Below are 12,910 nucleotides of genomic sequence, written 5' to 3'. Positions count from 1 at the left end.
CTCCTCAGCCCAGAAAGCTGTTACAGCAGGGTCAGGACTCTGCCAGACGGGACATTTTCGCCCTGAGGGGAGCGCAGTCCCTGCTGTGCTTTCCCTGAGGTAATTTTATTCCTGAGGTAATTTCACTCGCAAGATGTCCGCCCCGCGGCCCGGCGGGGAGTCCTGGCGCAGCGCCCGGGACTACAATTCCCAGCACGCCCCGCGGCAGCCGGAATCCCGTTACCTTCGCTCCTCCCCGCCTCGCTCCGCACTACACTTCCCAGCGGGCAGCGCGGCGCAGCGGCGGCAGCCGCCTCTCGGAACTACATTTCCCAGCGAGCCCCGCGCGCCGGCGCCCTGAGTGCCGGGCGGAGGGTGGGCGCGCGGCATGCTGGGAGCTGTAGTCCGGAGGCTGCGTGCGCGCGCCGCGAGGCGGGCCGGGGCGTGTCCTGGGGGGTATATAGGCGGCCGGAGGGGTAGGGGTCTGCACTCTGCCGCCGCCGCCCCTGTCTCCAGCAGCTTCTATGCAATCCTCGGCCGTCGCCGCCGCCCCCCGCGTCGAGCCCGCGTCGGCCTCCCCGACTAGGTAGGGCCGGCCCCGGGCCCGCTGCGCGCGTGCGGTGCGCCGGGGGGAGGGGGGGGGCCGGCGGGGGCGAGGGGGGCCGCTTCCCGTGCGCCTCACCGGGCAACGGGGGGGCTGGGGGCGGCGGGCGGGCTTCCTTGAGGCGAGGGGGGGGTGAGCGTGTGGCTTGGGGGGTGCTGGCTGGGCTCGGTGCCCCTTCACCTCCTCCTGTGTCCCCCCCCCCCCCCCCCCGCGGGCGGTGGTACGTGCCGCCCCGCTCCGCCGCGGCCAGCTGGGCCCGCTCGGCTCGCGCCGAGGCACCACGTGACCCGCGCGCGGCCGCGGCCATCTTTGTTGGGGGCAGCCGACGCCGTCGAGCCTGCCCGGAGAGGGTCGGGGAAAGGGGGGGTGTGGGGGGAGCGGTCACGTGGCGCGGGGCCGGCAGCCCGTGAGGAGCCGCCGGCGGGGTTTGGCGCCAAGGGCGGGGGCGGGGCGGCGGCGAGGCGGGAAGGGGCCATTGTCTGTGAGGGGCCGGGCACGGGCCCTGCTCTGGCGTCAATAAACAAATAAACAGCGCTCAGAGCCTGGTTTAGCGCAAATAAATGAGTGAACAGCCCCCAGACTTGGGTTTAACACAAATAAACAACTCTCGGTCTTTGATTTAGCACAAATAAACGAGTAAACAGCCCTCAGCCTTTGACTTTAACACACGTAAATATGTAAACAACCCTCAGTCTTGGACTTAATGCATATAAATGAGTAAATAACACTCAGTCTTTGACTTAATGCATATAAATACATCAGTAAATAACCCTCAATCTTCGACTTAACGCATGCAAATGACCCTCAGTCTCTGACCTAACACACATAAATAAATAACCCTCGCTCTGTTACCTAAATAAATAGCACACACAAACAAATAACCCTCACTTTCTGACTTAACACGTAAATAAATCAATAACTAACCCCCACACCTTGTCACTCTCCCCAAAACGCTGAGGGCCGGCGGTGGTGGCTGGCCACCGCTATGGCCCCCGGCCTCACACCTCAGCCCCGCTGTGGCGACGCTGACGCCCCGCTCCTCCTGTCCCTTGCAGGATGGAAGAGGAACTGGCCGCCCCCTCCACCTCCGCCGACAAAGCAGACGGGTGAGTGGAGCCAAGGATGCTGCTGGCACCTTGAGGAGGGAGGTGGCGGGTTTGTGGCTGTCCTTGTCCTGCTGCCCCTGTGGGCATCTCCTCACGTCCCGCCATGAGGTACAGGTGGGGACGTGCCCTCTGCAGGGCCCTGCTTGAGGGGTGCTGAGCCAAAACCAAGGTTTGCATCCATCTGTTTCCTCAGGTGCATCGTCAGAAGCTGTAACTTGCACTTATTCTTCTCTTCTTGCAGCTGGCAAAGCCCTGTGCAGCACTGTTACACTGTTGTGCAGCCCCCTGGTATTGAGCCTCCTTTGCCATGCCTCAGTCTGACAGCCACTTCTTCCAGCATTTATTAGAATTAACCTATTTGTCCTTAACCATCAAAACCAGAAGGTGGTCCAGACTTTAAAATAAAATTACGGTGCTGCCAGTCACGTTAATGTCTGCAGCTCACTTAAATTGAGCTGCCTAGGTCTTGAGAGCTGGGTATGAATCCGACGTGTACTTTTCTCATTACTATGGAAACTAACAATCCTGCATCTGATTTTCTCCTAGTATGGATGTGGATGGAGAATCCAAGAAACTATTGGGTTTAGGACAGAAACACTTGGTAATGGGAAATATTCCAGCTGCTGTTAATGCATTCCAGGAAGCTGCAAGCTTGCTGTAAGTAGTAAAATGTTTTGTGTGTTTTTGTAAGGGCTGGCTTTCAGGTTGACTACACTGACGTGGTTCATTCAAGATTTAGGTTTTTACATAATGTATGTTGCTATATTTATAACACAACTGAAGAGAGTGCTTAGGTGTAGGACAATACTGTAGTTGCTGTGTAACTGGGACAGCTTTTATAATGATAATAATTGATAATGTGGTTCTCTAGGAAGGAAAAAGGATTTGATATTTTATTTTGCCTTACATAGTTCTGACGTAGTCTGTTAATGTGAAAATAAAGGAGTCGTGTAACTTGCCCATTCTTTGCTAGTCTTGATCAGTCCCCAAGGGTGATACATCTTGGGGGTTTTTAGATTAACTTGCTTTGCTGGATGCTTCTGAGATACAGATACATCTCATAAATGAGAGGGGCGTCCATCCGTTGTTCAAAAATGGAAGATGAGCTTAGGAAACTGATTCTTTGTGTCCAGGAATTTTTAGCTTTAAAGTTCAGTATCAAAACCTCCAAAAACCAGCAGAGGCAAATAATGCTTCATTACTTTTGTAGGGGTAAAAAATATGGTGAGACAGCGGATGAGTGTGCAGAAGTTTTTTTTTATTATGGAAAATCTCTCCTGGAGTTGGCAAGGTATGCTACCAGTTGCTCACGTACGGTGCCTGTCCTTAAATGTACGGTACGCTTCCTTCAGGTGGTTTATAGCTGAACAGTAATGGGTGTGCTTCTTTTCCGAAGAAATAGGAGTGACTGTCTTAAGAGGCTGTAAAACTCAATTTTGAGAGTGAAAAATGGTATCAGAAATAAAGCTTCTGGCAGAAAAGCATTTCAAAGTAATATAGGTACTATCTGCTGTGGCTTGTTTGCTGTTATTTAAGCAATGCTTTGTAGTAGCTGCGTTTTTTTAGGAACCATTTGACAAATATCCATACTTCTCTGGAGGGAAATGTTATTTATGATGTTAGTAGGCTTATCTTCTAAGCACCTGTTACTGTCAAGGAAGCATGCAGCGTGTCAGGCATCCAGAGCAGGAGTCTGGCTGGGGTAAAAGCTTTGTCCTTGTTGCAGGGTTGTGCTAGAGCCTCATATGCAGAGTTACACTGGGTGGAACGGGCCATGGTGGTGTAGCTTCCACAGTTAAAGAGGCGTACTTACAGGAGCCAAGGGATAACAACCTCTTATTCCCTTTAGAATGGAAAATGGTGTATTGGGAAATGCCTTAGAAGGGGTGCAGGTTGAAGAGGAAGGAGAGAAAGCTGAAGATGATTCCGCCTTACCGGCTGCTGATGGTATGTAAAGCTGTCGGTCGTGCCGTGGAGGTACCGAGCTGCATTTTCTTGTCTAAATGGTCCACATGCTGAGTATTGGCATCCCAGGTAGTCAGAAGCATTCTGTTCAAACTCCTAGCAGCCAGAACGGACTTTTGTTCTTCTAATCTTGCTTAAAGATTGAACAAAACCTCCCAAACCTCTACGAGGAACTGATTTCATAAGCGTGTGTGAAGGGTCACCAGATGTCTGTGTCCTGAAGCACTGCGCTCAGGCTTTCTTGAGCTTCACAGTCAACTTGAACTGCTTTGTAACCTTGTGGCAGTACAGTGTCTGTAGCAGGACAGCTCAGTCTGTAAATGAACTCCGAGGATGGTAACTATGTTTTCCTACCCGCAGCTGGAGGTAATGCAGGGATTCTGTGGATCCAGACTCTTAAAGCACTGGCATCTCTTGCTTAGCTGTGACTAAAAATGCTAGCGCGCAAAACTGCACACTGCTTGAGCGGCCGCTTGCAATAATTCAGTCTGGGGAAGGGGAAGGGGTTTGCTTAGTCCGACTTTGTTGGTTGCATCCTAATAGCTTGTGTTGTGAAAAGGAAGTTTTTAGGAGCGTCATTTAACTCGATGACAAACCAACACGCTGGCCGAGGGTCTGAGGGTGGTGGTGTCAGTGCCCGTTAATGTCTGTGTCACTAAACTCGGAGAAATGTTTATGCTTCCTCAATCATGTAGAAGAAACAAGGGAGGAGTTGAGAGAACAGGTATATAACGCCATGGGGGAAAAAGAAGAGGCCAAGAAGTCTACGGAAGGAGCTCCAGTCCTAGCTGAGAAGGAAGTCAAAACGGAGGATGTGGAAATGGAAGATGGAACGGAAGAAAAGCCAAGGGAAGAAGCGACTGACATGGACGTAAAGGTAGAAGAGGCTAAAGAGAAGACAGAGGCTTCTGTGGAAAAAGAATTAACTTCAGAAGAACAAAAGCAGCAGATGGCTGTGGAAAAGACAACTACAAAAGAGGAGGCAGCTGTGGAAGAGAAAGCAGTGGAAAAAGAGCAGAACACAAAGCATAAAGAGGTAGCAGAGGCAACGGAGGAGAAGGACAGAATGACAGAAGTGTCGGACAAGGAGCCAAAGGCAGCTGTGGAAGAGGCTAAGTCTACAGAAGCACCTGTGGAAGAGAAGGGAGAGGCAGGAGAGCAGATGACAGAAGCAACAGAAAAAGAGGCAGCCGTCAAAAAGGGAGAGGCAATAGAAGGGCAGGCAGAGGCAGCTGTGGAAGAGAAGGCGTTGTCACAAGAAGTGACAGCAGAAGGGCAGGCAGCTGTCACTGTGGAGCAGAAAGAAGCTGCAGAAGGGCAGGCAGAGGCAGCTGAGCAGAAGAAGGTGGAGGAGAAAGAGCCAGCAGAGCCAGCTACAGAAGAGAAACCAGCTGAACCTAAAGAGACAGAGTCCTCAAAGGAACCAGGGCCCGCAGAGGGCAAGGAACCATCTAATGACGTGGAAGAAAAGGCTGAAGTAGCAGCTAAGGTAGAGAAAGAGGAAAAGAAAGATGACCTGATGGAAGAGGGTGAAGGTGCTAAGGTAGAGAAAGAAGAGAAAGATGACCAGATGGAAGAGGGAGAAGGTAACAGTGAGGAGAAAAGTACTTGTGGGTGGCTGACTTGATGGATTTGGCTAACACCGGGTAAAGTGTTCCATTCAGAATTTTCTGTTTGCCTTAGAATAAGGAAAAGGCACTGTAAAGGGGCTCCTGGGGACTTTATATCCAAGTAACTGGTTTCGGTAAAGTTTCAAGGAACAGTGAATAGTCTCGGTTTTCTCTAGACTAACGCTTAACTAACTGCAAAGCAAATCTTGCCTTAAAGCAAACTTACAGCCCTGTGAGATCTGTAAGTGATGGCTGGGCTGGTGGAGAATACTGAATGGATGTTCACTTGCATGCGTCTGGGTTTACTGCACTAACCTCCAAGTAACTTGAAGCACACGTTGCCTCTGGTTATAACCGTATTTTACTTTAAAAACAGGGGAGCAGGAAAATAAGAACAGCTGAATGCAAAACAAGATGGTAAATTGACTTTTCAGAGGGTAGGGAAGGAACTTTCCATTAGAGTCTTTCTGGTAGTAATTAAAAGTGACAATTTGGCTGGTGAACCTAAACTTAATTTGCCCTGGGACTTGAAGGCTTATTGCATCTAGTGCAGTCTTCCAGCTACCTAGCTTTTTTTCTGCCATTCTGCTTCCCTGCTGCATTATGCCTGTTGTCAGGATTACGTTAAGTTGCCTGGCAGAAACGTGTGCGCTTTGCCGAAGTGGGATGTGCGTGGTCTTAGAAGGCCACTGCCTTCTGTGGGCCAAGTTAATCAATAAACTGATCACTGCAGCTTGGCTTGTCAGCAGCTCGGCCTTGCTGAGGAGTGGCGAGTGTTCAGACCGAACAGTTCTGTGTGCTGAGAGGGCTCGTGCTGAATGCCGAGAGGGGAAGCAGTGCCTAGAAAGGTGTCTGGCCACAGTGACTGAAATGCAAACCCAGAGAAGAGTGACCCGCTCTTTCTTGTCCTGTGAAAGGACTGAAACGAGGAGTGAGAATTCAGAAATGGTCTCATCTGTACGCAGCTTGGCAGCTATCTTGCTGGAAGCGCTTGTTATCTGTAGCATGAGGTCCAGCAACTGACCAATGCCTCTGGGGGCTGCTCAGGATCCCACGGCTTCAGTGGGGGTTCACAATTGGTGAGAACTGAGTTCTAGGTGAGTTTCCGTTCTAGTATGAAGTTAAACTTAAAGCAGGGACTAAGGTTGCCTTGAACTACCTTAGCCTACAGCGCTCACAATTCAGCAAGATGGCTGCTGCTGGGAATCTAGTGTCACCCGTGCCCTTCTCATGTCCCACTTCTAACCTCTCCCTGGAAGGATAAAATATTCTGCCTGGCTCCATGTGAAGGAAGCATCGTAACAGCAAGTGTTCTCATTCGTCTACTTTCCTTCTAGAAACAGAAGAATCTGAGGAAGAAGATAAAGAAAATGACAAAGCTGAAGATGATAAGGAGAATGAATTGACAGTGGAAGACAAGGTGAGGCTGCTGAGCTCTGATATTGGTACTCTTGAAGGAGTGATGTCTGTCTAAATGTCCCTTTAAGTTTGTAAAAGCTCACTTGTGTTTCATTTAGTTAGTCCTGTGCAGGAAATCACTTCTGTGTAGAAACCAGCATTGCTGAAGGAAAGGGCATCGTTACGCATAGTCTGTATTGCAGGATCTTGTTCATTTTTTTTTTTTCTGTGAACTTGTGCTTATTTAGCTAACACTGAAACAAATTCTTGCAGTCTATAGACCGGTGATGCAGCCTGGTCAGTGCAGGGGTGAGCTTCAGCAGGGAGGGCTGCTTTAGTTTGTTACTGAAGCTACTTACTCAAAACAGTTCTGTGTTGGTTTGTTCTGCTGTTGTCTCACTGTACGCATCGAGTGCACCCAGTGCAATAAGTCATGATTAAGATGGGGAATTCAGTGGGAAGTGTTGTGCTGCTTAAATCTGAGGAGTTAGCTTGATGGAGCATTTCATGTTGAAGAAGTCTGAGCCCTATTTGAATGTTGTGAAGAATGAAAGACAGTTGTCTTAAATAGAGTAGTCTGAGGCAGAGATATTCTAATGGAGCTCAAAAACATTTGAGAAAAAAAAAGGAACATAACTCCTATAGTGATTAGCTTATCTTAATAGCAACTTAAACCTCAGTCTTATTCTTAGGATAATATTGGTGCTTGGTGCCCTGTTATTTCTGGGGAAGCAGGGGGGAAGGGCCATATCAACTAACAACGTAAATGTGCATTTCTAGTCTTTACAGGAAAGTGAGGAGGAAGAAATTGGAAATCTTGAGCTAGCCTGGGACATGCTGGAGTTAGCGAAAGTCATCTACAAGAGGTAAAAACTGAATCTGCAATTTGGTTGTCTGTGAGAGAGTGGGAGGGAGCTGGGAGGCGGTGTAGGTATAATGCTAGGTATTTAGGTGTTCTCATGGAAATGGCTTTTTTCCTTGATTTAGAAAAGAAACAAAAGAAGCTCAGCTCCACGCGGCTCAGGCTCATCTAAAGCTAGGAGAAGTCAGCATTGAATCTGGTAAGCAGTGCTAATTCTTACCTATCAAGTGCTGGGTTTCATTTTGTCACTTCCTATTTCGTACTTCAGAATGAGTAGAGGTGACTGCAGTCTGATAAGATGAAGAGGCACATATTTTTTCTAATTATAATAGTACAGCCTCACGAGAAGCCTTTTTAATCAATGGATGAACAAGTGAGTTCCTTAAACAGGTATTCCGTGCTATTCCAGAAGAGCAGGAGGAAGAGTTGAGTAAGAGCTGGTGTTAGAGCAGAGCACGAGGCTGTTTCATAGGCAGGGTTTGGTTACCTTCAGAAATTGGGAAAGACTCTTTCCTTATGGAAGTACTCAGTCACTGAGCTCAGAGGGAAGTGTCAGGTGCCAAGCCACTTCTGGAACATAAAGATTTCAAATAAAAAAGGCTGATGATACTAGACTTTGTAAAATGGTGTGGTGCAGCTGGGAAAGACCCTGATGCATCAGGAAAACAGGTAGCAAGCCACCTTCTAACATGTCTGTCTGCCCTTCACTTGAAAACATGTTTGTTTTGTATTTGATCTTGTTAAATCAAAGTAGGGGTGTCATCGCTGGAAATAACGTGACAGGATTCTGGACAAGGGTTACAAAGTGAGGGTTGTGTTTCGTGCCACTAGAGCACTCCGTGGGGTGCTGGACTGGAAGGTGGCAGGGGACCACTCACCTCCAGCTCAGCTGCAGTTCTGCCTGGTTATATTCAACCGATAGGTAAAACAGCAGGATTAGTGTGGCAGGTTTTAGCTCGGCTTTCTAGTTTATTGTGGTATTGTAAACAGACAAAGCACCTCGAGGAAATGGACTCAATCTTCTTCTGAGGGGAAGGCAGCGTTGGGCTGTGAGCACTGTCACCTGCTAACAGGAGAGCAGCCTGTCGCTGAGCTCAGCTTACATTCCCTGCTACTTCTCTTCTTGGACTTCATGAAGTGGAATAAAATACGTAGTAGCTGAATAAGGGTGTGGATGGTGCTTAGATAAATGCGTCTTGTTTGTAAAGACCGTATGGCTTGCTCCTATAGAAAACTATGTGCAGGCTATAGAGGAGTTCCAGGCCTGTCTGGCCCTGCAGCAGAAATACCTGGAGGCTCACGACCGCCTGCTTGCCGAAAGCCACTACCAGCTGGCCCTGGCCTACCACTACAACAGCCAGTTCGACGAGGCAGTGCTGCAGTTTGGCAAATCCGTAGAAGTCATCGACAAGAGAATGGGTGAGTGGATGTCCGAAATTGCCTAGCCAAACAGAGAGCTTTCCCAAATCAGAACTGACTTTGTTAATTGCCCTGCCAGCAATTACGTCTGCTTATTACCTTGTCATGCAAACGTTTGGTAACAGCCCAGACTAACATCTGAACAGCCAAACAGCACCTGCTGGTGGGCACTTGCCTCTGGGAACTGATAACCAAACAGGGACTTGGTGTGGAGGAGTTTTTGCCCTAATAACTATGTCATTCTAGCAATGCTTACTGAACGAATAAAGAAGTCAGAAGGTGGGTCCCCTGAAGATGAAAAGGAGATTGAAGAATTAAAAGGACTTCTCCCTGAAATCAAAGAAAAGATAGAGGATTCGAAGGAGTCTCAAAAGAGTGCAAGAGTAGCTGAGCTGGCACTGAAAGCGACTCTGGTGAGTACATCCTGCTGTTGCCTTTCAAGCAAACATCCTTCCAGTGAGATTTGAAGTAAACCAGTGATGGGAAAAGTTCAGATCAAGAAGAGAATTTAAGACAGATGACGTCTGAAAAGATTAATAGTAAATACGCTGAAATGAATTGCTCCAAACTAAACTGGACTTTGGTAGGCTTCTCGAGTAATTAAATACCTAAAGGCTAGAAATGATAGCTAAGTCAAATGTGAGACTTAAATGAGTGTTACATCGCTACGTGAACCTTTCTTCTATCCTGTATGTAAGTGTAGAAGCAGAATGTAAAGTTAAGACACGAAGTTGGGTTTTCTGCAACTTATTAAACTAGTGCATTGGCCTTGTGGGAGGAGATGGCAGAACGTGCTGCTTAGCTGTTATCTTTTGCTTCTCTTAAGGTTGGAACTACGTCTGGCTTTGCACAAAGTGAAGACAGCGGTTCGGTTTCCACAGTAAGTCGAGCAAAGATGGATGCTGAGAATTCGTGTCTGCTCTAAAAATTGCTGTTTGCTGTTAGTGATGTGTCATTGTTTTGTAATAGATTCCAGTTAGAAAAGCAGCAGATGGAGCATCTCAGTGTGTTACAGACATCTCTCACCTGGTCAGGAAAAAGGTGAGTTCAGAAATGACGAGTTGTACAAACAGGTGGTTAAAGTACCCCTGGCTTAACCTCTAGTTGGATTTCTTAGCTTAAGGCTTTTTCTCAACTTAGTTCTGTAACACCTGGAAAAAGAAAAACACTAAAAGTAATAAGAGATGGTGTGTGGAACTCCTTTCCACTGGGAGCTAATCAGTCTGGGAACCATCCAGCCTCCAGGAGAATAGTTGGTGATGGTTCAGCTCTCTGCCTGAGCCACGCTGGTTTAACCAGAGCTGAATTGTGTGGCCTGTGGAGGAGTTCTCTGAGCAGATGCCCTGCTCTGCTGAGAGCCTGCAAGAAGAGCAGGGCAGTGTGTAGATCTTGAAAATTAAAGGCAATTAACCAGGCTGAATTGGATTCCCTTCTTTCCAAGTGGAAATGGAGAATTGGACTTGCAAAATACCAAAGCCAGTCCAATTGTATAGCTGTGCTAAATTGCCTCTTAATGAGAAAATAAGATATTTTAAAAGAACATAATGCTCAATGTATAGTTCTTGTTTCTTTTCCCCCCCAGAACAATTTCTGATATTGCTAAAATTATCCCATATAGAATCTCGTTCTTTATATTGTATATGTGGCACAGCCTTGTCAGCTATGTTAGCCTATGTGAGTTCAGGTTTGTCTGGAGTGATTTTTACAATCACAGCTGTAACATGTTCCCCTGCCAGATTCTAACTAAGGATAATTCTGCATTACAAATACTGGCACTTTGATTATATCCTCCTGGTTATACTTTGTGATTGAGACCTTTGTGCTAAAGCTTCAGAGCTTCAGTTAAATCCTAATACTTAAGTATTTTTCTTGAATCTGGCAAGTGGAGGTTGAGTAGATAATGTGCAATGACATCTGGATGCTCACTTTCTAAAAACACTTACATTTGTCCATAGTGAAGACTAAACAATTTTGTCCTCAGAGGAAACCAGAGGAGGAGACTCACCAGGGAGACAATGAAGCTAAGAAATCTAAACCAGAACCGGCTGTCAATGGTGGTGGTGCTGCTGCTGCCCCCAGTGGAAAGGAGGTTCCAGAAAAAATGGAAGAGGAGGTGGGCAGTAGAGTCAGGACATGGTGTCTTTTTTTTTTTTTTTTTTGGTTTTGTTTTGTTTTGTTTTGTTTTGTTTCCCGTTCTGTTAAGGAGTGGTTTTAGTGCCTGGCTGGTTTTATTGCCTGCTGGGCTTCACGGGGCTTCCTGCACAAGGGGGAGTGTTCCAAGCTGCCGGGCTGCACGTTGTGCTGTGGTGTCTGACACCAAGTGAGCTGGGCAGATAACGGGCTGTGCAGCTGACGGGAGGGACAGGAACGTGTGTGCTGAGGCTCTGGGGCTTGTCGGGCTGAACAGCACAGGGCCTGTTTGTGCAGCAGAGCACTCCAGGGTTTTAATATTTCTCACCTGGGCTACAACTGTTAATGGCTGTTGTAGTTCTGGGCTCTGAAGACCAGCAAAGCATGCCTAGTTTTGTTTTCAAACCACAAAAACAGCGAATGCTGCATGCATTGATGCTGTAATGCAGTGTTTTGTTCTGTTTCTTAAATCCAATACTTCTCTTTTCTTTCAGGCAGAGAAGAGGCCACAAGCAGAATCAGGGGCTACAGTTGAAAGCACAGTATGATAATTCTTTAACCTCGGACACTCCTCTCCTTACAAGGAAAATGGTTTTGTATATAGTGTATTTTTTCACTTTTTGGCAACTTTTGTATGACTTCAATAAAGATTGTAAGCAAATGGTCCTTGTCCTGCTCTTCCCCTTAAAAGCTCCCCCCTCTGCTCCTCACTGCCCTAGGGGTGGCAGATCTCCCCCCAGCCCCTGCTGGGCTCACAGCTCCTGGGCAAAGCCTGGCCTGCTGCTGCGGCACCTCCCCTGGCCCTGGGGGTGTTGGGGAGGTGCGATAAGAGCTTGTCTGGCCCCTGCAGCCAGTGCTCAACCTGCACCTGTGCCCTTCTGCTCTGCCACAACCTCCCTGTTCACAGGGAGCAGGGGTCAAGCGCTTGGTGGTGCTTCCCCTGCCCTGAAGCCTTTCCCAGGGCTGTTTGTGCTGGAGGTTGTGTTTCCCACATCCCTTCTGGCTTGCTGTGGGCAAACTGCTGCATTTGGTCACGTTCATTCTGGCTGGGATCGGAGCAGAGCCGTGGCCACAACTCGGACCCAAAATTCTGCAGTGCTTTAGTGCTGGGCATGAATTTCTGCATCCTCGGGGCTGGGGCAGGGGCCCTGCTCTGCCCACCTGTGCTTGGAGGGCCGGGTGGTGGAGGGGGCACAGCACAGCCTGCGCCTGGCTCAGGGACAGGTACATTTGTCAAAAAAGGCTGAGAAGTGACGAGCAGCAGGGGAAGCCATTTATTAAACACCCAGCACGGGGCCTCCAGCACGCGGGAGGAAATCTTGCTGTGGTTTTTGCTGCTTCCTGGCTTGAGCCACGAGGACTGCCTGTGAAGCTTCTCCTAAAAGTGGCTGGGGATGCGTCTGAAGGGGTGAGCAGCAGGGAAAGGGAGTGGGGGGAGGAAAAGTTGTGCTCCTCTTTCCCTGCTGCTGTCCCCCAGGCTGGCCAGGACAAATCACCCTTGTGTGGGGGCACTGACAACGCATCCCAACACATCCCAACCCTTCAAATGCTGCTGAAATTCCCCACACCTGGGTCCCAGGATGGCCCCACACACATCCCCCAAACACTGCCCTTCCACAGCCTGCAGCTGTGACAGCTTTTGCCATCCCTTTATCACTGCTGTTTAATAACGCCCCCATTTCCTGCCCCAGCCCATCCCCATCTCACCTCAGGGGCAGTTCGTGCTCTGCTGGCAGCTCCCGAGCAGGAGGGGGGTCCTCCAGGGCTGCGATGGGGAGGATGGGGGCAGCGGGCGGGCGACTGGGGGCTGAGGGGCTGCTGGGCCCCAGGGCTGGTC

General features: G+C 48.8%; 1 protein-coding gene across 2 annotated transcripts; it reads left to right on the top strand.

Annotated features, from left to right (window-relative positions):
* Nucleotides 1-447: 447 nt before the first annotated feature.
* Nucleotides 448-11,690, top strand: NASP (nuclear autoantigenic sperm protein). Of its 2 annotated transcripts, XM_032192519.1 has the most exons (15): nt 448-565; nt 1,639-1,689; nt 2,236-2,346; nt 2,900-2,980; nt 3,539-3,636; nt 4,350-5,240; nt 6,602-6,684; nt 7,443-7,528; nt 7,650-7,723; nt 8,755-8,943; nt 9,190-9,356; nt 9,770-9,823; nt 9,913-9,984; nt 10,925-11,056; nt 11,568-11,690. In XM_032192519.1, the coding sequence occupies exons 1-15, from the start codon at nt 504-506 to the stop codon at nt 11,619-11,621; spliced, it is 2,205 nt and encodes a 734-aa protein (XP_032048410.1). In that variant the 5' UTR covers nt 448-503; the 3' UTR covers nt 11,622-11,690. The 2 variants fall into 2 exon arrangements, with proteins under 2 accessions (XP_032048410.1, XP_032048411.1); XM_032192520.1 differs by lacking the exon at nt 10,925-11,056.
* The last annotated feature ends 1,220 nt before the right edge of the window (nt 11,691-12,910 follow it).

Source organism: Aythya fuligula, chromosome 8 (genome assembly GCF_009819795.1).
Source record: "Aythya fuligula isolate bAytFul2 chromosome 8, bAytFul2.pri, whole genome shotgun sequence".
Lineage (NCBI taxonomy): Eukaryota > Metazoa > Chordata > Aves > Anseriformes > Anatidae > Aythya > Aythya fuligula.
The sequence above is the reverse complement of the archived record's forward strand: the minus strand, read 5'-3'. Positions and strand labels throughout refer to the sequence as shown.